Consider the following 27,736-nt stretch of genomic DNA (forward strand, 5'->3'; position numbering starts at 1 on the left):
TAATGAGATATTGGCTAGCACATCACCATTCTCAACAACATCAATATCAATAAGTTTATTTTCTGCACCAAAAGACTCTTCATCTTGATCCATTGGGACAAGCTTTGTGCCTAGCATTCGACTGCGCTTGTAATAAAAAGAGAAAATAAAATTTTGTGGTGCAACCATGCACTTCAGTTGCATAGAAGGTTGGACCACCTCACAAAACACTGAACTACATGTCTTCTTATCCCAACCTTTATCCAAAAATTGTGGCATGCATGCCGAATTTGTTGCTTTAACTGTGAACATTGTTTTTGAAACCTTTACTGGAAAGGTATTAAACAAGTCTACAAAAACTCTGAGAGGCATGCACAAAGAAATTTTTACTATCCTAGTGGCAATATTGGGCCTCAGAGCTTTCTGTACTTCTGTAAAAAGCTTCGCCCTATATGCCTCTGTAACACTAGAATGTGGGTGAGGCCAATCCACCGAATTCCACGCCGGAAGGTCTTGTTTTATTAATACACCATGTGTGTTAGCTTTGTCCAGCAACTGATAAAAATGATCAGCAAAAAATATACCCGATTGAGCTAGCTCTGTTGCACATCGACCTTGGTATTGTTGTTCTCCTATCGATCCATGCAGAACATCTATAAATCCCAAAATACAATCGATGTTTTGCCATGTCTCATACGATGAAGGATATAAATAACAACACAAGAATGTCAATAAGCTAAGAGAGAAAGCTTCATCTTAAAAATCCATACACCTCATGAAGAAAAAAACCACAATAGAAAAATATACAATTAGGCCTGTGTTGCGGAAGATTTTTTGGATAGTCTCGCAAGACAAGTTCTTTATGCATGTACATGTGCTGAATCAAAACTTCTTTCACGGATATCTTCCCTTTGGTGATTTTAAAATCTCGTACTCTTCCCTTCCACGATGCCAAGAAAATGTTTTTTGTCTGGGGTCTTTTTCTTTTGCTAGGTTGCATGAGCACCCATGCTCCTTTCGAAACACTAAACCTTTCCCAAGTTCCTTCCGTTTTGACTGTACTTGAATTCTCTACCGACAAAATAGAAGAAGCAGGTCGACGGGGTAAGGATGTTTGGTATAATTCTGCCTTCATAGCATTATCATCCACAGAGCGTCTTCCACAAGAACGGCCGTGGTTTTGGTTCACCATGGAGATTTTCTGAATCTGTAACAATAGCAAAGTAATGTAACTAAGATAACAATTTGAAGTTTCAAGAAAGAGAAAGTGGGCAAACAGACAGTTGATGAGAAACATCTTACTCTACGCCAAACAGGATCAAGGGAGCAGTTTTGGAAAAGAAAGGTTGTTGCACAATGAGGCAATGGTGTGGAATGGTAGACCTTTCGCACGAAAGGCGGCACAACATTTGAAAATTCAAAGGAAGGTGGAAGCGGGAAGGATCTTGTCAGATAAAATGTCAGTTTAGATTATATCTTCTTGTCCAAAGATCTTCTGAGAATAAAAAACCAATCTCCTCATTAATGTAGCACGCTTGTACTTACATAAAGTATTGTTTCTTTTTTCTATTTTCGTGAATTTTCAACGTTACGTTGGCCTTCTATTGATTGGTTGAGAGCTTATTTTTCCAAACCGTAAAAGGCCCCAAAATGAGCTCCCTTTTTTCCTAATGGTAGCAAAGGGATAGGATGACTCGGCAGTTCTTCCAGGTCAACGAGCCACGCTCAACAGGTATGCATTTGCAACCATTGAGAGATACACATGGTCAAATGCATTCGAATCCATAGGAGATTTTAGAGATGACTACGGATTTCTACAGATAGTTGCTCAGACAGAGGAGGAGACCCCATTGGTGTCTAGAGAGGCAGTGTGAGCAGGTTCCAGCAGTGGTTTGTATGCGCCTGAGCAGATGTCTAGAATCCCCTTTCACAGAGGAGCTCTGGGAGGCCCTCAAGGCCCTTCCCTTGTAGAAGTGTCCAAGATGGTTTGACTTTGACTCTCTTTCATTTATTTTGGGAGCACATCCGCACTCTTTCCCTACTGGCTTGCCAGCAGATCTTTGACATAGGTTCTCTCCCACAGTCTCACTGAGTCGCGCAGCTGGATTTGTTTGCTCCCAAAAGGAGGCAGGACGAACATTCGACGGTGGAGGTTGATTGCACTACTAGACACCGCATACAAGATTTTGGCCAAGGTCTTGAGATTGCAAATGCGACCTCACCTTCCAGATATCATCCGTGACACACAAACAAGTTTTGTCCAAGAATGTAGCATCCTGAATAACATTTTTACCTTCTAGGAGGTAGTGGATTGGGCCAAAGAGGAGGCTCAGCCTCTCGCTATCCTTCTCTTGAATTTCGATAAGGCATATGATAGGGCGGAGTGTTCCTTCTTAAAGGACATGAGGAGGAGATTGGGGCTTCTTCAAGTGGTGGATCCGAGGGGTCTTAGCACTTTATGCAGGGAGTTCCAGTCAGGTGACCATTGGTGGCCACACAGAAAAGGCATTTCCTTTAGGCCATTCGATCCAACAAGGTTGCCCTCTTGCCCCCTTCCTCTTCCTCTTTGTGACGGAGGCCATGGGTTACTTTCTACGTTCTCAGGCCGTTAGTCTTTCGGGCATGCGACTTTTGATTCAACAGGAGGATGAGCTACGGGACTCAGAGTTCACAGATGAGACAAATTTGTTTATGGAGGGGTCCATGGCGAGCCTCGAGGGTCAGGAGGGCTCTGGCCATATACTGCGAGGCCTTCGTGGCACAAGCTCAACTGAACCAAATCCGGAGGTTTTTTCACAGGCATGGAGGAGGCTCAAGATATCCGCGACTGAGGGGCAGATCTCGGCTTCAGTTGGATCCCACGAAAACAGACACCGAGATACCTAGGATGTCAAGTGGGGTTGAATATCATGACAGAGCAGCAAAATGTCCCGGTCTTAAGAGTGTTCCTATATTGGAGCTCAGCTAAACTCTTTCTTGCAGTAGAGCTCTTGTTGTCAACCAGGTCTTACTCACTACGTCAGGTTGAATGGCACCCGTAACACCAGGGCTAGAGTGGCGTGGCAAACAGTGATCCTTCCATAGTCTCAGGAGGATTGGGTCTTATAGATCTAGAGATGTAGAGCCAGGCCCTCCTAGATTAGCTAGTGGTTTGGGGTCTCACACCTGGCATAGAGCCCTATAACCTCCTCCTATAGAGGGGACTTCTCAGGAACACCCCTCCTACAGGTAGGCAGTGGTAGCAGGCTTACAGGTGGACTTTCTCGGAGGTACCACTCACAGGGAGAGGATCCCCCTTCATGACGAGCTTGACCAGGGTGTGGCGCAAGGTTTCAGGAGGACTCATCCAGGCCAGCCCTTCCTACAGGGAGGAGTTCGAGAGCCAGCCTATTCTCCAGCACTCGGAGGTCAAAAACATAAAGGGCCGGATGCTTAGTCAGAGTACGCACATCGGATGGGCACAATGGGACAGTAGCCCAGCAAGATCCTTTGGGTCTTGGAGCTGGCTCTCCAGGGATACATAGGCTAGAGCATAGTCACTCTCTTACCTATGAGGTGCAGGCATACGCATAGCCGAGATTGACTCAGCGATCTCGGAGTCATGGTGGGAGAGTTGCGTAGCCCCTAGACCCCTCACTGCTGGGATGATCAAATCTCATGGATGGAAGTACCTCCCAAGGTCCATTTCTTCAAAGAGCACCTTGGCTTCACTCGCTGCAAGTTTTACAGGGTGGGAGCAAGTGGCCTTCTACAGATTGAGTCAAAGAGAATTGCAGAGGTACTGGTAAGCCCTGGAGGACATAGAGTGGTAGAGGATCAGGGTGGTTGGTGCTTGGGCAAAGGATGGCATATTGATCTAACCACGGTCCTAGCCAACCCAGAGGGAGGAGTTTGGCAGCTCTGGCTGGGGGAGGGTAGACCTCTTAGGGACATCCAATGGGACCTAAGAGAGTGGCACTGGCCAATCCGGTTGGGAAACTCAGACAGGCTACAAGAGGTGCCCTTTTTTTCTTAGATGACCCGCATTGGTTGACACATCCAGTTGGAGGTAGCAGCATGGACCCCACCAAGGGAGCGATATTGCTTGGAGCATGAGTTTCCAAAGAGTTGGTCAGGTGCTTTTGGCCACGACTGTGGTCTAGCCTTTGACCACGGAAGATTTCATACTTCTAGATGGTAGCTCACGGGGGCCTACCAATTGGCCCCTGGCTGGAGCAAATGAGGGTTATATGTCCATTGTACGGAGAGGGAGTTAGAGATGATCCCACACTGCCTTTGGAGGTGTTCTACGGCACATAGTATTTGGACGGTAGTGTTCCGGATTGCGACATAGAAGATGCACAAAGACTTCATGTGGGCGTGGCTCGCAAAGGGACGCCACACTTTTGCCATTGATCTGGTATCATCGACATATAGGATTCATGATGAGCGGGTCCTTTGGATGGAGTTCCTTGTTGCCGTCTCGCACCCGCCCACAACCGTTACCGGAGGACAGTGTGTGGGAGATAGTGGCCAACATCACTACCTGGAACATCTGGGTTGCCCATTGCAGTCAGGTGATGGGAGGGCAACAACAGGTTCCAATGGCAGCTACACTGGTAGCCTGTTGTGAGTGCGATGTCCCAGGCTCACGAGGTACCGTCGGGAGGTGGGAGCATTTCTGCAAGGCTTGGCCTACATGCGTATTTTACACATTTTCGATGGGACATATCCGATGGATGTACAGGCCTCCATCTTGGCTGTTAGCCCTTGTTCCGAATAGTCCCTAGGCAGTGAACTAGGATTTTTGACAGGCGGGACTGGGACAGCCAAACTTCTCTCCTTGTAATTGCCATCGTGAGCCCTATTTTTGCAGTTGATTTGTATGGTGTTTTCTCAAGTATTAATAGAAGTTTCCTTTCTTTGTACACAAAAGGAAAAAAGATAGATGAGCTAGTATATTACCATTTGAATGCAAGATACTAGCACAATCCTCCAAGGGTAGGCAAAGAACACCAAACTTGGCACAGTAGCTCGCTTGATACAGGATGAGTAGAGAATCATGGAACTACTAACTTACTAGATATAGTTTGATAGCGAGGAGAATAGCATAACATAATATGTGTCTTGCATCTCGTTGCACAAGATGGTAATTGATAGCTCATACCACACATTTGGTTGGTCCTCTATCTGGTCATGCCATATCATGTTTTTGACCTTGTGAGACATGAGGAATAGCAAGGAAATAGCTTGAAATTTGGGGCCTAAAAGCTATATCCTATTACATGCTCTGTGTCTCTTGGTTGCATCACGTATTGAGCCCTTAGAACTCCACGCTTATCATCACACATCAAGCTTCTAGAGCTTTGTGAGGTGAGCAAGGAAAAATGAACACTAGCTCGAGAGTTAGGTGACATGCTTTTACTCCTAATATGAGAATTCTATTGAGAAGCATCTTTGACAAGCAACATTCAATCCAATTTTTCTATCGCAAGAATCGAGAGTGCCCTATCACAAAAAGCTTTTTTACCGGCCTGTCATAAGAATTGAAGGCTTTGAAGAAGCTTTAAAATGGCAAATCTTGATTTCTTAGAGATCTGACAATGGCAAAGGGCGCAAGAAATTCTATATTGGGAATGGCAACTTTGGATGTAACGTTGGACTTGTGCCACAAGGAGTATGTAGGACAAAGAAACTTAAGAGTGCCACATATGCTCTCTCCAATGCCCACCCTTGCCTTTTGCATGAGCACACCCAAGCTCCTTTTAACCCAAGCAAGGAGAGAGAGAGAGAGAGAGAGAGAGAGAGAGACACGTAAAATTATTCCAAGTGCATGACGTACAAACAAAAACCATGAGATAGGTGAGGTAGCAAAATTGAGAAAGGGAAGGGGGGTTTCACATATAATCTAATTATCTTTTATCAATATACAGTCCATACATGTAGACATATAAAAGGGGGAAACCAATTATGTTAAAAAATGTTAAATAAACATAGGAGCATTCTAAATATGCACTTGCTTGGACGTGCTCAATGGGTTCTTAAAGAGTGATGCACTCAAGGAAAATCCTTCACAACAGCATGCAAAAAGGCCACCCATAAAGAAGTCTCCCTACACTTGCGTGTTTGAATTGTTAGCTGGATTGGAGGAGGTGCTTAAGACATGATATCGTACCAACATGATTGAGTTCTTAAGATGGCTAGAGGAGGAACATGACAATATATTTAGAGGGCATCTTTTAACATAAGTATATCCAATATTTTTCACCTTTTACTTCATAGTTGACATTAGGAACATCTATGCTGACTAAAAGCAACAGGATGATGGATGGATAGGTGGCACCGATGAAGAATTGATTTATTTATTTTTTATTACAAAGTGCCAAAAGCCCCCAAACTATTGTAGTTACTAGTAGCAATCACTGTAAAGATATGGCATCAGTCTCCCCTATCCATTTCCACGCATAAGATGTTGCAAGAAACACCTATTAAGGCCTCATAGTTATTCCATAAAATGTCCTTGTTACCCTGGTGCGTCCCTTGGACAATTGTTTTTTCTCTCTTCTGAAGTAGGTCGTGGGAGGGGGGCCTGGGCAGGGCAGTGCCAGTCACAGCCAACCAAGATGTAAGTATGTGGAATATGAAGATATAGATTGAATTTCCATCACACATCTTTGTACTTAGATGAGACATATTTCAACACCAAAATGCAACCCCCACACTTTTGAAACCTCAAGATATTCAGCTGAACCTATGACAAGGAAAAAGCTCTTTTTTTTGGCCCACAGCCCATAAAAACTATGTGAAGGGCAGTTTGCTATTGGTACAACAAACTACTTTGCTCCCAAGACAATATTGATAGGACTGTTTTCCATCCTCTAATTTATTCCCCACTTCAAAAATATGTATGCGATACGTACACATCATAATGTACATGTTGAACGTTTGGACCTTATGGAGCCGGCTCCAAAAATTGAGGTAACGAAGCAATACGAGGCAGGTATACCAGGTCTACACAGGAGCCATGTGAAGTGAGTGTAGATGTACTCGTTTCAAAGGAGCTAGTGACCAGATTATCCAACATAGGGTTCCAGGAATTTTCCCCAAACCTTGGACATGCTTTGGAATCCTCAACGCCCAAAAGCCCATGACAAAGGCTTCCCACTTGCCTGTCGTGGGTGTGAACAAGGTCTCTGCAAGCATCCACAAACGAGGAGGAGATTGTAGCCTGCAGAGGTCGAGCAATATTTGCCAACACTTCATAAGATGCACGGGATGGCAATGGAGTGGCATTTACTGGTCCCAATTTGTATGCATGCTGATCTGTCAAAGAAATAGGTTCACCAAGCAGTTGTAAAGATAGCTCATTCAACACCTGTTTTTCAGAGGCCTGAATACTCTGAGAAGATACTGCACCATCCAATTTCCACTTCATGGAACTCTCTGGAGGAAGTGAGGATGGCCAATTGTTCGCCTGCTTCAAAGAGCCAGCCATGAACATTGGGAATGGTCTGGATTCCACTGGTGACACAATGGAATGCATTTGCTCATCAGGTGCTCGGCCTGAAGCATCCTCCTTTGGCTGCATGTCATCTGCCTCGCTGCTGCTGCTGCTTTCATCCATGCCCGTCACATCTATCACTGAATAGCAAAGCATCAAACATCAGTCTTTACTTCAAACGGAGAATCTTTTTAACGGTTTCCAGAACGTCTATTACTGAATAGCAAAGCATCAAACATCAGTCTTTACATTTAAATGAACCTTCCAAAAAGAATTTTCGCCAAAACATTAACACCTGTGATCGAAGTGTTAAGTCCTCTTGCGTGTAGTTGTGCATGTTATAACTACATATACGAGCAGTCAGCTGGGAATATAAAGAATGCTTGCTTTAAATTGAACTTTGTAAAACGGTAGGCTCAGATCCATTAAGACTTCTTCCAAACAAGTGCCAAAGACATGTAGACTGAATTCCCTGCATCAATTGATATGATAAGAATGGGATACATGTCTCTTCTGTGACCTTGCTTCACCAACTAATGCATTCCTAACCTGCATGTCTGCGAAATCTTCCGAGATGTAGAGACATACACTAGGTACAATTTTGACACAAGTAGACATATTGGATGTTAATAGGCGCACACATCCCTCTGTGCTGAAATGCCAAAAACTATTTGCATTGCGATTGCAAAAGCTTCCAGCAACACACGAGCTCCTTCTCACCTTACCATTCAGGACACTACTGTAAACCCCTTTATAAAACAACCCTAAGTCAGCCTATCCAAACAAGGGGCTCACCATAGTCCCTGTGGACCCAAAGGTGGTAAAAGGCACGTATCAAATGATCTTGACAAAATCCTTGCCTGGGCCCCTGGTAGTAAGCTGTTCAATAATTGATATGGAACCTCAAATATACATGCCCCTATGAATCATATTGAAAACAGGATATCTTGCTAAGTTTGGGAACATGCCAAAACATGATAAAGTAAAAGGAATAGCGCAGCCTTGTTCATTTAAGAAATCTATGAAATTGATATTGATTATATCAAGATCAAGATCGCAATAGAGTGGCCTATATCAGAGATGAACTGAATGTGAGAACATGCCTAAACAAAAAGGAATAGTGCAACCTTGTTCATTTAAGAAGTCCATGAAATTGAAATTGATTATGACAAGATCAAGATGACTATATTGTGACCTATATGAGAGACAAACTGAAGGTCAACATCCCTTTCGAGTTGCAAAGCATTTTAGAAACTTCCTAGTCATATAAACCAAGCTGACTGCTCCATTTTTTACAATTGAATTTGAAAATAACATAACATAAGCCCAGTAGTGCTATCCCGTGAGCTAAATACGATTTCTAACGTAATCTAACCATGTCATCTTTAATTCTAAATTCACCAGTAGTAGCAGATTATTCAAAGTCAGGACAGGTGCAAGTGATTTTAAACAAAAAGCAGTGTTGCAATAGAGGCAACAAAATACCAAAGTGAACCATTAACTTTGCCATGCATAGCGTAGACATGGGTATTAGAATGTCCTTATTGACTTCATTGGCTCCTTTCTTATACATAAGTCACACCAACATGCTGAGTTAAATAGTAAGTTAGGTCCACAACTAAGCCTACACAAATTGACGTCCTCCCTGACTCTCCCATGCTCAGGCTTGCTGCAGATTACCACTAACATGGTGGTGTGCAGGCAGACGTGGAAAGATCTACACAGCTACTGCCCATACCATTTGGCAACAAGCATCTATTTAAGAACAGAAGAACCATATTACTGATGTACCTGGAAGCAACCAAAGCCAAGGCTCAATGCTGTGGTATGGAACACCTAATATACAAAGTTACGCTCCACAACAGCAGGAATGCAGGAACTTCCTACGACACAGGCCATGAGGGCATAACTGTGCTTAGATGAATGTTACAGATCACACCGTTACAGATCACACCCTTAACAATACTGCATTTGGCATGAGCTGTGTGTCATCTCTCTTATCAAGCCCATCAGCTGGAACCTTCACCTTTTTGTATGACAATCTACAAACATTATCTTATAGATACAAGATCTTTCTGCAAGTATGAAGTTACAGATCATACCCTGTAACAATACTGCATTTGGCATTAGCTCTGTGTCATTTCTATTATGAAGTCCATCAGCTGCAACCTTCATCTTTGTGTATGACAATCTACAAACATATCTTATAGATGCAAGATCTTTCTGCAAGTATGAAGTTCTTTACTTGGCCAGCACTAGAGCGTTTTACGAAACTCTAAAATCCTATGAAGCCATGTGGCATATTCTAAGTCGTTAGATCAATTGGCCTATTATTAGCTACTTACAATATACTTAGCAGCTGGCCAAGCATTCTAGTTTCAAGGCTATACGACAATGAGATTCTCTCTTATCAAGCCCATCAGCTGGAACCTTCACCTTTTTGTATGACAATCTACAAACATTATCTTATAGATACAAGATCTTTCTGCAAGTATGAAGTTACAGATCATACCCTGTAACAATACTGCATTTGGCATTAGCTCTGTGTCATTTCTATTATGAAGTCCATCAGCTGCAACCTTCATCTTTGTGTATGACAATCTACAAACATATCTTATAGATGCAAGATCTTTCTGCAAATATGAAGTTCTTTTCAAGGCTATACGACAATGAGATTCTCTCAATGAAAATTTTGTAGCAAAATAGCTCAGATATCCTGCTACTGCAATATTTTGCATCCTTAGGATATCAAGAATAAGACAAAAAAAGAGCGGGTGAATCACCTAAAAACAAAGAGGGAGATCAGGTTGAGTTGTTAAAACTCAGCACATCTCGTCCGTCAGATTAGTGTGCAACACCTATAAAAGCACTCCCTTTACGAGCTCAGTTTGCAACTTGCACCAAGTCTTAAAAGTTCACACATCCCTTCCACTGATCGAGGGCCCTTCTATACCCTAGTCAGCGCTTGTTATAGAGTGTCTACAAACTGAGAAACCAGACAACGTGCAAAGTTAATGTGCCCTCGCATTAACCAGCAACCCAACAGATATATACCTAGATGAATCCAGGAATATTCCCAAACTCATCCTCTAAAAACACAACATAGTGCAGTTTCAATCTCATGATAGTCACTCATAAGGTTGAAAACCATAAACTCCATCACGCATACATAGTAGGCGAGGAGTTTCGAAATGCCAAGTTTTGAAACGGGTTTCGGGGTTTCGGAAACGTTTCGGGGCAAACCTGAAACGTATGTAAAAACGTTTCGTGCATAATAGGATATATAAATATCCATTTTTTCCCAAAAAATATTTAAAAATTTTAGATTATTACTACCATAAGTCCAATATTTGGAAAACATTTCATGAAACATAGTGCACAGACATTTGATGTGTCACTTAGAACTTGAAATTGGATGCTTGAAACATATTACTAATTTCTAAATCAGAAAATTAACAATACATCATTGTAGATTCAAGCATCAATGGTCATATTTCAGAATTGAGAAAGATACATGGAATCATGAATCATGATTCATGTCCATGCTGCACTTGGACGGGCTAAAGGCAGATGTATGGCTGAAGATCGATTTCAACATACGGGCGACGTATGGGATTTGAGACGTACGGGCGGAAAAAATGCAATGCAACACCATATTTTCCAAAATCAGGGCAAATTAGGGTTTTTAAACATTGCGGGTTTTTTAGGGGTCCCGAAACACAGGTTTCAAACCGAAACGTTTCTGAAATGTTTCATACGTTTCGGGCTGTCCCAAAACGCGTTTCGGGCCTACTATGCACGCATGGTAGGCACTAGCTACTGTTGGGATATCTCAAGGTGTATGCCTCAGGGACACCTTGGTTTCTATGTGTGAGTGCTAGAGGCATAGTTAGGTGCCCATAAGCACAGTTAGGTGGTGGTAAGCCACATAGGATGATTGAGAGAATCTAGGAGCAGATTGAGGAGATGATTGTGGAGCTCTGAAGTCATCAGTGATGTCAGTGAGCATGTAAGAGGTGCCTACATAAGGACCTCACTCTTCTTCATTCTATATGCAAGTATTTTGAGTTTGTGTTCACTCTATGCTTTCCTTTCAGTTTACCAACATGGTATCAGAGCCCTTTGATCCCCCTTGATCCCATTTCTGCCACATCATCATCTTCTTCTCCATCTTCTTCTTCACCATCTCTTCCCCTTCTTCCCAAATTTTGCTAAAGCCTGTTCTCCTCCGTTTCTCTGCCATTCTCCAAGCCCTTCCTGCTGGAGATACATCTCGAAGGGGTGAACCCTTGGCTGCAAGGAATTAACGTATCATCGCCGCTGCTCGACAACATTGCATGAAAATCGGCGACTCTCTTTCCTGCGTTTTTCTTTGCTTTGGAGAGTGAGATACAAGCCCTCCAAGTTCAGTCCTTTGTTTTTGACAGTTTTGACAAGGTTTTAAAAGTGATGCTACATAAGATGCTACTTTAGCATTTCTGAGTTTTTGAAGTTTTGAATAGCATCAGTACAACTGTGGCTTCAGCTTTGTTTTGAGTTGCTATACCTGGTTTTGATTGTAAGCTTTCATTTAGCCACCTCTGTGAAGCATATAAGTGAAAGCATCATTGATTGAAATTTGGTCACAAGACTTTGCTACATTAAATGCTTATATTCTGAAGTTTTTCAGTTGTTATTCTAAGCCTTGTAAGAGAGAAGACACTGCCCAATTATTGGGTAAGACCCTCTCATGGCTTGCTTATGCAAAATATATAAAAAGCCAAAACATAAAGCAATGTCTTGTTATGCTACAAAGGAAGAGAATGCCAACATGGCTTCCTTGTTGAAGATTGCCAAGATAATGGTTGCCAAAAAGGAAGCAACTTCCAAGACAGAAAATGCCAATCTACTTTCAGTTCATATGCCTCCACAAGATGAGGCATCCTTTGAAGATTATGCTTTTTAAATCATCTCTATGTATGCTCCAGATCTCTCTTTTTATGTTGAGTCAAGGTACTCAGCTTGGATAGTCCTCCAAAATGAATGAAATAAACTATTGTGTTTTGTGTGTTTTGTAAAGACCTCTGGTCACCTTATGATGTAGGCCATGTGTATGTGTTTTGCTCCATGGTACCTCCTGCAGACATTGTGTGCATGTACATGCAGGGGAGATAACCATTGGAAGGTCTTTTGTATCCCTTTTGTTTACCTTACACCCATGGGAACCCTTGCTAGCTTGAGATCCTAGCCATTGATAGATCCATGACCACCATGAGATGGCATGAGACACCTTGTGCTAGCTGTATCCTTAACATAGCCTGAGACATTCCCTTGAGGGGGGGTTTGTTGGGATATCTCAAGGTGTATGCCTCAGGCACACCTTGGTTTCTATGTGTGAGTGCTAGAGGCACAGTTAGGTGCCCATACGCACAATTAGGTGGTGATAAGCCACATAGGATGATTGAGAGAATCTAGGAGATTGAGGAAATGATTCTGGAGATCTGAAGTCATCAGTGATGTCAGTGAGCATGTAAGAGGTGCCTACATAAGGACCTCACTCTTCTTCATTCTATATGCAAGTATTTTGAGTTTGTGTTCACTCTATGCTTTCCTTTCAGTCCTTGGTTTCTATGTGTGAGTGCTAGAGGCACAGTTAGGTGCCCATAAGCACAGTTAGGTGGTGGTAAGCCACATAGGATGATTGAGAGAATCTAGGAGCAGATTGAGGAGATGATTGTGGAGCATTGAAGTCATCAGTGATGTCAGTGAGCATGTAAGAGGTGCCTACATAAGGACCTCACTCTTCTTCATTCTATATGCAAGTATTCTGAGTTTGTGTTCACTCTATGCTTTCCTTTCAGTTTACCAACAGCTACTATGACTTCCCCACTGATGTCATGACTCATCAACGCCCAACAGTGGGTGTAGACCATAGTATAAAAATATGTTCACACACATACAAATCCACACACCCACACATACTTGAGCATCCACTTATACAAAGTCATTGTACTGAGTTTCTGTCGGCACTGAGGAGGTGAAGAGCAGACTCAGCCATGACGAAATGTTAGGACATTTTTCCTTACTACAGCAAGTTGAAGCATGAGGCCCAATGTTCCTTCAGGCCTTATAACTGTCCTTATGCTGGGTCAGAGTGCTCAGTAACAGGGGATATTCCTAGCCTTGTGGCTCACTTACGGGATGATCACAAAGTCGATATGCATAGTGGATGTACTTACAATCATCGCTATGTGAAGTCAAATCCTCAGGAAGTTGAGAATGCCACATGGATGTTGACGGTAAGCTTAGCCACTTACTAAAATGTTTTATTAGATCTTAGTGTGCAATTCTTATGTTACTAAGTATAAAAGGGACCTAGCAACGCTCGTGTTTCTTATCGAATTTGCATGCCCTGCAGGGTAGCTACTCTAATGGACATGCTTTTAATTTGGTTCATATTGAAGTTGTGTGTGTAAAATCGATGAATGTAAGGAGCACAATGAATAAGAATTTCTCTCACATCAAAGAAATGTACAAGAAGAGAACTCAAATCTGTCCAACAATTGCAGCAAATAGGAACCTCAAATATATGGTACACCAAATCATGGACTATGCAGGACAAGGATACCGTATATCTCAGCCACAACGCTGGATAAAGCAGAAGTAAAACTGTAACCTGCTGCTGCTCCTCCCTCTTCTCAAATGTGTGCCCTTGGAGTGGCTTGAGTGGCCATGCACCAACTTAAATGCAGGCCAACCAGACCCTTTGGTTGACCAGATGGCTAACCTGTCGGAATGTAGGGTTAATCTCCCACCTGCAAGCCCTCATATGAGGAGAACAAGGGGGAGTCAGACCATTGGATGGGATGGGATTGAGAGATGCGCAATAAAAGCAAATGTGAAGGGTGCACATGGGCACATGTTTATGGCATATAGACTGCCATCTAGGCAGCAAAGTTACATCCTTCTTAAGGAATGGACAGGGTGCACATAATGCTCAGTTGATAGGGGCCTCCAGTAAGGCTTTTGTAGGGCTCCAAATAGAAACCCTAGTTGTCCTGGACACATCGGCCAGGACAGCAGGTCAGCAAATTTTATTTTTTTTAATTTTTTTTTTTTTGGGAGGAGGGAGGGGGCTGTTAGTCAGGGTCACGAAATCATAGCTATCCCAAGAAATCTTTATTAGTTTGACTTTGGTCAAAGACAAGAAATAAAGAGAAATCTTTATTAAATTGACTTCCGTCAAAGAAAGTCGACTTCGATTAACTAGAAAGAGTTTTATTTCTTATTTGCTTTGCATTGGTTAAGAGAATTGTGGGGACACCCACAAGGGACTAGGAATAGTCCAAGAATGAGAATGCCTGCCTCTAATGGGTTAATGGGTTAAAGTGTTAGATATTGTTTATTGAATGCATAGGACCTAAAAGAGTGCAAAAAGGCCCAAATTTTAAGGGGCACGAGCCAAAAAGCAGATCCCACCATAGCAAAAGCACCAAGAAAGTTACGCCCCACTTTAAAAAGGGCCCACTAGAATCAAAAACGAAATTCAGCGCCAAAATTGGGGAAATAAAGCCCAAAAGCCAACTTTATAAAGAAGCAAGCCCCAGCTTTCTGGAGCCCATGTTTTTCGCTCGTAGCCTAGTCTATAAAGAGAGAGGTGAGAAAACATGCGTGCCTCAGGATCTATGGAGCGCTCTAAGGTGGATGGAACCTATGTGTAAACATGATGAAGAGAGTGCTCATGACATGTACCTCAAGTCAATTAGGTTCCAAGATAGATTATAGAGAGAGCCCTTAGAATAGTCAACACTTGTGGGATCCTCTCATCCACATCTCTCCTTGTGGATGTCCTCGATCCACATCCTCACATCATGTAGTCCACATCCTAGGGTGGCTACTTTAATGCATTCCTATACCATACCTTAGCCTCTAATTATGTGCTCATGGCACCATATCTCAACACCTCCCCTTGCTGCCATGATCCATTGGCTACCGCAAGGTGGTCAGATGTGAGTTTACATTCCATCACCTCCCCTTAGTGCTACATAAGGTGGTCAAGTGTGGCTTTTACATGTCAATACCTCCCTTGATTGCTTTCATAGCTACTCTCAAGTAGTCAAGTTTAATTACAAGAACATAGGCTAAAGTGGAAAGGCTTTTGCTTTTCGATACATGTTGTCGATGGCGTTCTCTTCTTTGCTTGATGTAGCTTGATGCATGATGCTTTGTTCTTCCTGTGTTTTTACTGCTTTATGTATAGATGCCATGTTTTGTGATTTGGTCATCTCATGCACTTGTCCTTTCGACATGCTTATGACAGTGACGTGTGCATTCATGCTTTGATTTGTCATTTGTTGCAGAGGTCTGACCAGTTGATTTCTTTCAATATTGACAGTGTCTAATTGCATACAATGATTCTAACTTGACAGGCACGTAGAGCTCGAAAAAACGATCACTTTTACTTTTTGGAGCGTGGACAAATTCTGCTTGGATTGGAAGTTATTGCTTGTCGAAGTTTGAGATTCAAATTACTTGGAAAAATATCAGTATGGAATTTATCTGCAAATCACTCCATTTTAGAAGACTTGAAGAGCCTCAAAGGAAAGAAGACAAAGAAAGGCTTCAAGAAATAGTTTTACAAACGTCTAAGGCTAAGTATCTCTTTTATGTTAATAAAGTTTGCCTTGTGTATATTTGAAGATTAACCCTTGTATGGCAATGCAAGATCATATGCCATTCATTAGCAACCTCAACTCTCAGCTCATGGTGTCTCTCTGTGGGAACAAGCCCCACCTAGTCTATAAAGAGAGAGGCCTTATGCCCTCAAGAACAGAGTGTATTGTACTCAGCCTCATGCTCTTTTAAGATCCACTTGCACAAAGTTTATTCTATTGCAACAAAAACTTTCGGGGGGGCCAGCCCTTAGTGTGTTCTTTGTTCTTTTTCCCCATCTCTCAGTTTGTTTAGTTTCCCAGAAGAAATCTGCTGCTGCTCCCCGTCAGATGAAGCTATCAGTTGCCGTTTTACCCCATTATCTGTGAAATTCGAAATCTATCTTGGTGATTATCTACTGCAACTTGAGCATCCAGGCTGCATTTCTACCAGAAGTGATTAGTTTTTAGGGTTTCTGGTCTGATTACAGATTCCTTTTAGGGTTTCTGGTCCAATTACAGTCAGCCAGCCCCCGGAGCTGTTTGGCAATAGGCTGGGCTAGTCAGCCATTTAGAAGAGGGCTCTATGCCCTATAAAAGGCCTCCCTTGAGGGGGAGGCATTTGTCATCCAGAGCCCACCATCAGCAGCCATTTAGGAGCAATCGGGAGTGCATGGGCAGTCAGCTGGGCCTTCACCAACTGCTGAAGCTTCGTGGAAGCTTGCTCACCAAAAGCATGGCTAATCGATCAGTATCTACCAAACCAAAATGCCTTTTACACTCACTGCAAGCTTTACTTAATTACAACACTCTCCTTGCTGCTGTGTGCCTCTTTGTAAGGTTTCAGCAGCTGCTCAAGGACAAGATCGAAGCCTCTCGCCTTCAAGCGTTGAAGTTGCAAGATAAAGATGGTGACGAGAAGGTGCTTATTACTTCAAACAAAAGGAAGGGTAAAGGGAAAGGCAAGCCTGGTAAGGGTGAACCAAACAAGAAGATTCTTTAGAGAATGGAGTCTCTTCTGAGAGTGAGAGCAAGAGGTATATCTGAGGACTAGCCTAGTAGCCCCATGAACACATTCATTAATCCAGGTGTGACAATGCTCATGTCCAACATCGAGCAGTGGTCAGAAGATCCAGATTCTTTTGTGAAGGTAGAGGACAGCAAAGGTTGCTAAACACAAGTCATCAAAGAAGATGAGGAGGGGCGTTTTCAGACACAGTGTGAGGGCAGTTGCAGACACTGATGGGTATGAGGAAAAACATGAAGATATTGTTCTGGTGAATATTTCAAAGAGACACCTTGCTTGCTTTGATGGGAAGCAGAATGAAGAACCAGGGTATGTTTTCTCTTAGTGCATTAATGTCAATTTCAGTTACATGCTTCTGTCATAGTGTTTCATCCTAAAAACCTTCCAAATCGACACGGGGAATTCTCAAGGCAGAAGCCATGGTATGCTTGTCCACTAAAGATGTTTGGTGTCATGGACTCTATGGAAATACTGACTGATGCAAGTGACAAGGAGCATTTTCCAAGGGGAATCACGGACATGATGCTGGACAGATATATTGGTGACCTACTAAACAATTTGTGTCGAAGATCGAGAAGCCAAAAGAAAAAGAGGGATTAGAGGTATCCTTGGTGGACTCAGGATTCAAACTAAAGACTTTGTGTCCAAGATAGAGAAGCCAAAAGAAAAAGAGGGATTAGAGGTATCCTTGGTGGACTCAAGATTCAAACCTGATTGGAGCTGCACTTCTGAGCCCCCAAATGAGGAGGACATAAGGGTGGATGACATACAGCCTAGGCAACAATAAAAGGGGCTGGACTAGGGATTCCATGTGGGTAGCAATCTGGCTGCCACATGGCCAGCACATAGATCTCCTCCTTGTATTTATTTTAAGGAAGCCACATGGCCACCTTTGTCAGCACCATTGGCTGATTGCATGCCCAGGCGAGCAGCAATGCTGGCAGAGGTCCTATAGAAAGTCATGTATATTGGCTGGTGCAGACCATGGTATGGTCAAGAATGGCACAAGCAGTAGGCCAATCGATAGGTGTCGAAGGCAGCCTGGTTGACCTGTTCAGGTCGGCCAATGCAGCGCTCCAGATCTGGTTAGCAGCAGCAGGTCGTGGGTAAAAGGCAGGCCACAGACCAGCCTCAGTCATGAGCACCTTCTATAGACTCAGTCCAGCTCTTTAGTGGGACCGAGATGTAATACATTAAGGGAACCAACACTTGAGTGGGTATCTGGGGGTGATTGTCAAGCCCAACCCTAAGAATACAGATATCCATGCAACAATTTTCCATGCATGTGCTTAGAGTCTCTCTCACTTCCCTAAGTCAGCATCCACGCTTCTGCACCCCGTGGAAAGTATGGGCACCGCTACTCAGAGAGTGATATAGTCTTATTGCCCGTTACACTGCCTGTTTCTAGCGCTGCACAGGCCCTGTTTTTGGGCAGGAAGGGGCGTATGGGCTGGCGGAATGGCACTTTTATAGGCTCCAAATAGAGACCCTGGTTGCAGCAGCAGTTGGGGGGCTCGGCTGTCAGTCCACCAGCCCCTGGAGCTGGTCAGCCATAGGCTTAGCCAGTGCCATTCAGAGGAGGGATTTGTGCCCTATAAAAGGCCTCCCTTGGCAGGGGCATTGGTCATTCAGCCAGATCCAGTGAGCAGGTCAGCATCCAGGTGAGGAACATTGCGAGTGCATAGGGCAGTCAGCCAGGCTCTCCTTGAGCAGCTACTGAAGCCTACGAAGTGAAGGGGAAGGGAAGAGGGAGAAGAACAACAGGGAGAGGGTGAGAGAGAGAGTGACACTCAAGATGCGGGTGTGAAGTGATGAGCCACACCACAAACTCTTAAGTTTTATTAGGATTAGGTTTTCCCCCTATGACTGTCTTAAGACAGTCATAGGTGTCATATCTTTAATAAAGGGGTGGCAATGTGCCTTTACCCCAACAACCTCCCACCTAAAGGCCAATATGCCTAAAGGGGAGAAAAGAATAAAAATTACAGCAATATACAGTTACTGTATACAAGACCATAAAATAAGAGTGCTCTCATCCTAATCCCATGATGTGGCGGCAATGTGCAAACCGCTCTGTAGGCAAGCTCTTAGTGAGCAAATCTGCAGGATTGTCATCAGTATGCACTTTCACAAGCTCAAGTCGCTTGTCTTCCAGTACCTCCCTGATGAAATGATATTTCACATCTATGTGCTTGGTCTTTTGATGAAAGACCGGATTCTTTGCCAACATGATAGCACTCTGACTATCAAAATGCAAAATTGGCATATCTCCTGTAATGCCCAAATCTCCCACCAGCCGAGTAAGCCATATTGCTTCCTTGCAAGCCTCAGTGGCTGCAACATATTCAGCTTCAGTAGTTGACAGTGCAACGCATTTCTGCAACCGAGACACCCATGATATAGCACCTCCTGCAAATGTGAAAATATAACCGGTAGTAGATTTCCGGTTATCTGCATTCCCTGCATAGTCTGAATCTGTAAAACCATGCACCAATGCATCCTGCCTACCATAGCATATGCACAAGTCTTTGGTACCCTTGAGATACCTCAAGACACCTTTCACTGCTTCCCAGTGCCGCTTGCCTGGATTTGCCATATACCTGCTGATGACTCCCACCGCAAAAGCAATATCCGGACGAGTGGCAACCATGGCATACATCAAAGAACCAACTGCAGATCCATACGGAACCTTGGCCATTTCAGCCTTATCATCATCTGATCTGGGGCTGTCCTTACTGCTGAGTTTTAAATGTGGAGGCAACGGGGTACTAATAGACTTCCCCCCCTCCATTTTAAACCTCTGCAGTACTTTGTCAATGTACTCCTTTTGTGACAGAAACAAAAGTCCCTTGGACCTGTCACGAGTAATCCGCATGCCAAGAATATGGTTTGCATCACCCAAGTCTTTCATGTCAAAAGACTTATGCAGTTGTTTCTTCAAAGCACTAATCTCATGCTGAGATTTACTGGCAATCAGCATGTCATCCACATATAGAATGAGTAGCATCAAACTGCCATCCTTTGCCCGTTTGGTGTACAAGCAATGATCGGTCTCACACCTATGATACCCTTGGGACTGCATGAAGGCATCAAACTTCTTGTACCATTCTCTTGGTGCCTGCTTGAGTCCATACAAGCTCCTTTTGAGCTTACACACAAGCTGCTCTTTCCCTTTAACAGCATATCCCTCTGGCTGACTCATGTAGATCTCATCATGGAGATCTCCGTGAAGAAAAGCAGTCTTCACATCCATCTGACATAAATCCATGTCCTCATGAGCAACAAGAGCTAACACTGCTCTCAAAGTAGTCATCTTGACGACAGGGGAAAAGATCTCATCAAAGTCAATGCCCTTCTCCTGCTTAAATCCCTTGGCAACCAATCTGGCCTTATACCTCGGTAAAGCATTTGAATCCACTTTGACTTTGTAAACCCACTTGCATGGCAAAACCTTTCTGCCTGCAGGTAGCTGCACCAAGTCCCATGTATCATTTTGAAGTAAGGAGTCCATTTCTGACTACATGGCTTTCTCCCACTTCCTTTTCTCTGTTCTTCCCATAGCTTCCTTGAAGCTGGAAGGCTCACCACAATCTGTCAGCATGATAAAATCAGCCACATTATTGGCTCCTGGAACAAACCTGGCAGGAGGCCGTTGTACACGGGTGCTCCTCCTAACAAAATGTTCCGGATTAGCCTGCTGTCCAGCCTGTTCGTCATGCATGACGGGTGGCTGTACCACCATATCTGGTTGTTCTACAGCCCCATCTGCTGGCATATCCAATGGTGCATCATTGGCAAAATTATCTGGCTGATTTCCAGCCTGTATACCCTCTTGAACAGAGTTATCTGCAGCAGCCTGCTGCTGCATATAAATGGGCATTCTTTGCTGTCCAACATCATCATAAATAACCCTCCTGTATTCCACAGGTTGCACGGGTTCCTTGTGTACACTATCCTCTTTAAAGATGACATCATTGCTGCGTATAATCTTCCGTTTAACGGGATCCCATAACCTGTACCCCATTTCACCTTCGTCACCATAACCCATGAAGATGCATCTGAAAGACTTTGGTTCCAGTTTGGTGCGCAGTTCTTTGCGTACATGAGCAAAGCACTCGCAGCCAAACACACGTAAGTGCTTATATGAGGGTGGCTTGCCAGACCACACCTCCTCTGGCACTTTCAACTCCAAAGCCATGTTTGGCGACCTGTTAATAATGTGAGCTGCTGTTTGCACGGCTTCTGCCCAAAAGCCATGGGGCAATGCAGCATAAGACAACATACATCGAACCTTCTCCTGAATAGTTCGATTCATCCGCTCACTTACACCATTTTGAGATGCATTATGAGGGGCTGTGAGTTCCAGTTTGATGCCCTTAGCTTCGCAAAACTGCACAAAAGCATGTGACACATACTCACCCCCATTATCGGATCTGAGGCATTTCAGCCTGCGACCTGTCCGATTCTCAACCTGAGCGACAAACTTCTTGAAAGCATCTAAGGCATCGCTCTTATGCTTCAAGAAATAGACCCACACTTTGCGTGTGGCATCAATAAAATACTTTGCACCCCCTAGTGATAACTGTGGCATCTCACACAAATCAGTGTGCACTAGATGAAGCGGTGCTCTATTCTGGGGAGTTCTCCTCTTATGAGGAGTCACAGAATGCTTGCCAAATATGCAATGATCACAAGTAGGCAAATCTGAAAAAGAAAGAGACGGCAGATAACCCAAACGTGATAGTTCTTGCATTCCTTTAACGGACATGTGTCCCAACCGGCTATGCCACAATGAAATCCTTGGCAGCTCAGTTATGGCAACAACATGATTACCTACACTGGAAACATAAAGAGGGTACAAGGTATCACTCTTATAACCCTCAACCACTACAACCTGGCCATCAGTAATCACCCATTTGGAATCCCCAAATGTGGTGTGGTAACCACTGTCATCCAACAAGCCAGTGCTAATCAGATTTTTCTTGATTTGCGGCACATGGCGAACACCATCAAGCATAAATGACCGTCCATCAGGGAATACTATCTGTATACTGTCAATCCCTGCAATCTGACATGCATAGTTGTTCCCAAAGTGAACAACTCCATGAGTACCTGTGTAGGAAGTAAACCACTCCTTATGAGGAGTAACATGAAAAGAAGCACCTGAATCCAAGAGCCAGGTGTGCATGTCATGGCCATCAATAACCAATGTGTGTGCAATTACAGCAGAAGAACATAATACCTCATGTCTGTCACTGTCACTGTCCTCTGCTGCAACATTCACTGCATCCAAGTCATCTACCTTGGCCTTGCCTTTGCCTTTGCCTTTGCTTTTGCTTCCACTGCCTGCATCCTTTGCTTCAGCCTTCTTGGCTTTCTGATCCCGTATAAACTTGAAGCACTTAGACTTCACATGTCCCTTCTTGCCACAATAAAAGCATTCAATATCCTTTTTACCACGGGACTGACTACGGGATTTGGACTTACTAGCAGATCTCCCCTTCTGCTGAGTCCTGCCTCTTTCCTGTACCTGCAAAGCACTTGAAGACTTGCTGCCCGCATTATTTTTCCTGCTCATCTCCTCCATGAGGAGAGAGCTCTCTACATCAGCATATATAAGAGTGACATTTAAATTAGACAAGGTGGTCTTGAAAGTGTCCCAACTCTCAGGAAAGGTACACAACAAGAAAGTAGCCTTGAACTCCTCATCAAGGTTCAACCCCTGTGCAATCAGCTGTGTAAAGATGGCGTTGAACTCACTCAAGTGTGAGGTCATAGCTGTACCTTCCTTCATGCGAAGATCAACCAGCTTCTTCAACCAATACACCTTACTGGCTGAACTCTTTTGGGCATACAACTCTGCTAGCCTCTGCCATACACCATAAGAGGTCTTTTCAGCCTGAACATTGTACACAAGAGAATCACTGAGAGTAAGCATGATAGCAGCCCTCGCGGACAGATCTAGCTCCTCCCACTCATCATCTGACATCCCAGATGGCTTGACACCCTTCACCCTTATGGGCTTAGAAATCTTCTTAAGCAGAAGTACATTCAAACACTGTTCTGCCCATAATGCATAATTGTGTGCCCCTTCCAACTTCTTTATGTTCAAAATTGATGATTCACTTCCCCCTAATGCCATATCAGATAAGGAAAGTACCTGACTCCTTGTAAGTCAAAAAAAGAACTGAATAAAATTCTGATTTCTCAGAAAAACCTGCTCTATCAAGAGCCAGGAGCACTCACAATAGTGCTGTTTTTACTGTCAAAAAATCTGCAGCAAAACAGAAAAAATTTCCCTCCAGTTACTGTACCTTCTGACACACTGTACCGTGCTCAAATAGGCATAAAACAGTAATTTCAGAATGCTGCAGCTGTTCCACAAGTGCTTTAAAAGTGCATCATCAGCTGACAAAGCACAAAACACTGCTGTCCTGATCACTTCTCCCACCTCAGATGAGGTATTGCACTGATTTTATATGCATAAACCACTTGTCATACACTGTTTTGTTCACTGAAAAAGAAGCTCCAGAGTCTTCAGCCTGTCACAAACCTGCAACAGAAAATGGGACAAATCCCAAGCAATCACCCTTCTGCCAAGGGGATAAAAGGCATCTGAAGGTCTCTGACAGTAACCCAAGTGCTGTCAAGCAAAATCTGGGCAAAAGCCCCTTGATTTAACACCTGTACCAAGTGAAAAACACCTCAAAAACTGAGGTAGCATACAAAAAAAAAAGGCGCTCTCCTGGCACTTTCACCTGACGATGCAATGCATAAACAGCCCTGTGTACACAATAACAACACATATCCCAACGTACAGACACTGAAGAGAAAATCTTTTGAGCACTGTCAACGATGGACAGTTAGGGACCGAGTAAACTCGATGCGCCCTGGCCAAGCGTGGCTCAACTGAGATTTTCCAAAGTATGTACACAAAATGTGACCTGCAAGAAATGTCACTGAATACACTGCGGAAACAAGACCAATGTGGGCTCCCTGGCTCCACACTGCCTAAAGGCATACACTGCATAGACTTCCAGGCAAAAGCCCTTTGAAAATGTCACCCAAAAGCTGAGATTTGCACTCAACAAAAGCATAAAAGTCCTCTGCAAAATCAAGGCATTACCTTCCCAAAACAAGATAACTGTGCAATCAACCACACACTGTGGTACTGGTCACCTCAAGCATGAGGGAAACGAAGGTACTTGCTGTACTTTCAAAACACAGTTTTGAGAACTGAAAAATGATCCTGAATGAAGAGCAGAGTGCTCTCTCTCCTTCTCTTTTTCTCCCCAAAAAAAAAACTGATGTACCTGCTGTACTTTTGTACCTTTGTACTGGCAGCACTGTAGTGCCTGCTGTACCTGTGTACTTGTGCAGGGTACGAAAAAAAAATTTCGAAGAAAAAAAAGCCTTCCTTGACGCAGATCCCTGACACTGCTCCCAATCGAAAAAAAAAGGCACCTCACTGTCGCAGTCCGTACGGCGGTCTGTACAGTACGGTCGACAGTACGGTGTCCGTACGGCTGTACGGACGACCGTACGTCCGTACACGCCTGTACGGCGCGAATCGGCTCGAAGCCCAGCTGCTGCCCGCGCGCTGCCTGCGCCCACGTGTGCGCTGCCTACGCCCACGCGCTGCCTGCGGGCTGCCCGCGCTGCTGCCTGCGCTGCCCCTCGTCGCTGTCCCGCGCTGCAGCCCTAGCTGCTTGCAGCTATGCCAAGGGCACAAGTCCTGAGGGAGGTAGAGGGTATGGTAGGCAAGGGTAGAGGGGGAAGAGAGGCTGGCTCTGATACCAGTTGAAGGGGAAGGGAAGAGGGAGAAGAACAACAGGGAGAGGGTGAGAGAGAGAGTGACACTCAAGATGCGGGTGTGAAGTGATGAGCCACACCACAAACTCTTAAGTTTTATTAGGATTAGGTTTTCCCCCTATGACTGTCAATGTGCCTTTACCCCAACACGAAGAAGCATGTAGCAGCAAGAAGAGATTTACTGCAGAGGATGTGCGTACAAAGCCCGCCGTGGTGGCACACCTGAGCTGAATGCTTCTGGACAAATTTTGTCCTTGATGGATATTATGTTTTCTAACACCACAAGATCGCAGACCAGGTTTGCCCTGAAGAAAATGGTGCATTCCAAAATGCCTCTATAAATCCTGGCTTTCCTAGGCCAGATTTGTCCTTGAAGGGCATTGAAAAATAGCCATGCAAGAGACCATGCCCAAAAGTGTTGGGATATCTCAAGGTGTATGCCTTAGGCACACCTTATGTTTCTATGTGTGAGTGCTAGAGGCACAGTTAGGTGCCCACAAGCACAGTTAGGTGGTGGAAAAGCCACATAGGATGATTGAGTGAATCTAAGAGCAGATTGAGGAGATGATTGTGGAGCTCTGAGGTCATCAGTGATGTCAGTGACCTTGTATGAGGTACCTACTTAAGGACCTCTTTCTTCTTCATTCTATAAGCAAGTATTCTGAGTTTGTGTCCACTCTACTCTTTCTTTTCAGTATTCCAACATGGTATCAGAGCCCTTTGATCCCCCTTGAGCCCATTTCTGCCACATCATCATCTTCTTCTTCATCTTCTTCTTCTCCATTTTCCTCTTTCTTCCCAAAATCTTTGAGAGCTTGGTTCTCCATCTACAAACAGCCATTGCCCAAACCCTCTGAGCTGGAAACTCCTCTAGTATGGGCGAACTTCCACCTGCAAGCAATTGAAGAAAAAACGTCTGTGGTGGCTGCCATTCTCCAAACAGCGAATTTCTTCTGTTGCTCAATACTCCCTGCATACTCCGGCATTGCCTGAGCCCTCTTAGGAGTAGATGGGCGACCTCAAGACGAAGATTTTGAGCCATTTTTCAGGTCATTTGGTTCAGTAACGAGGGAGAAATCGTCAAAACTCAGTTTCAGCCTGTAGCAACTCTCCCGGGCAAAAGTGCGCACCATTTCGTCCAACCTCTGTGCTGGACCTTCTCTGGTATATGAGCTTTCTTTTGCTTCAGAAAGCCCTCTTTTCCTTGCTTTGAAGAGTGAGCTACAAGCCCTCCAAGTTCAGCTTTTCAGTTTTGACAGTTTTGGACAAGTTTTTGAAGATGATGCTACATAAAATGCTACTCTAGCATTTCTGGTTTTTTGAAGCTTTCAATAACTTCAGTACAAGTGTGGATTCAGTTTTGTTTTGACTTGCTAGACCTGGTTTTGATTGGAAAATGTTTATTTCATCCACTTCTATGAAGCATGTAAGAAGAAGCATCATTGTTTGAAATCTAGTCACTACTATTTGCTACATTAAGTGCTCATATTTTGGAAGTCTTTCAGTTATTTTTGCCTTGTAAGAGAGATAGACACTGCCCAATATCTGGGTTAGACCCTCTCATGGCTACCATATATAATCTTGAGAAGTTCAATGGAAAGGGGTTCCATACATGGCAAATGAAGGTAAAATTTGCATTAATGCGGGAGAACTTATGGGGACTTGTCAAATCTACTCCTACCGCTTCTTCTACGGCCTCAAATGCTGGGGAATCTTCAGCTCCGACACGACCGGCAAGGGATCCAGCAAGAGAAGAAAAAGCATATGGTATAATTGCTTTAGCTTTGGGTGATGATTACATACATCATATATCTGACTTGGAGTCTCCATCGGAAGCATGGCAGAAGCTAGATTTGATTTTTGGTGCAAGCTCTCATATTTCTAAACTATCACTTAAAATCTCTTTCTTTGAATTAAAGATGGCAAGTGATACTACTTTAGCTGCCCATGTCAACTATATGCGGAGTCTTATGACTCAGTTAGCTTCTATCAACTCTCCTATCACCCCTGATGATGCTATGGCAGTACTACTTAAGAGTATGCCTGAAAGCTTTGATCACATTGTAAGCACTTTGAAGAATCTTCCCAATCCAAACCTTGAAGGCATTATCTCAGCTCTCCAAGAAGAAGAAAGACACATGGAGTTAAGGAAAGGCAATGACACTGCTTATGTTATGAAATTCCAGAAGGGCAAGTACTCTCCTTGCAATCACTGTGGAAAGACAAATCACCTTTCAAAGGACTGCTTCAAAGTTAATCCATGTAAGCACTGTGGCAAAAACAACCATAGTAAGAAGTTCTGCAGAGCCAAAGCAAAGACAGAAAATGCAAATCTACTTACAGTTAATGAGCCTCCACAAGATGAGGCATCCTTTGAAGATTATGCATTTTAAATTATCTCTATGTATGCTCCAGATCACTCTTTTTATGTCAAGGTACTCAGCCTGGATAGTCCTCCAAAATGAATGAAAATAAATTATTGTGTGTTGTGTTTTGTGTGTTTTGTAAACACCTCTGGTCACCTTATGATGTAGGCCATGTGTATGTTTGTTCCATGGTACCTCCTACAGACATTGTGTGCATGTACATGTAGGAGAGATAACCATTGGAAGGTCTTTTTTGTATCCCTTTCTGTTTACCTTACACCCAAGGGAACCCTTGCTAGCATGAGAACCTAGCCATAGATTTATCCTTGACCACCATGAGATGGCATGAGAAACTATGAGACTAGATGTATCCTTGACATAGCCAGAGGCATTTCCTTGAGGGGGGGTTTGTTGGGATATCTCAAGGTGTATGCCTCAGGCA

General features: G+C 43.7%; 1 protein-coding gene across 1 annotated transcript in view; it reads right to left on the reverse strand.

Moving 5' to 3' along the window:
- Window positions 1-6,390: 6,390 nt before the first annotated feature.
- LOC147886993 (uncharacterized) overlaps window positions 6,391-27,736 on the reverse strand; it is a 43,752-nt gene continuing 22,406 nt past the window's right edge. The window contains exon 6 of the mRNA XM_087394495.1: window positions 6,391-7,599. Within this exon, the coding sequence (XP_087250621.1) occupies window positions 6,911-7,599 (689 nt within the window). The 3' untranslated portion in view covers window positions 6,391-6,910. The remainder of the gene's footprint in view (window positions 7,600-27,736) is intronic.

The sequence above is a fragment of the Dipteris shenzhenensis genome, chromosome 23 (genome assembly GCF_047967505.1).
Source record: "Dipteris shenzhenensis isolate YYH24624 ecotype China chromosome 23, Dip_SZ_1.0, whole genome shotgun sequence".
Lineage (NCBI taxonomy): Eukaryota > Viridiplantae > Streptophyta > Polypodiopsida > Gleicheniales > Dipteridaceae > Dipteris > Dipteris shenzhenensis.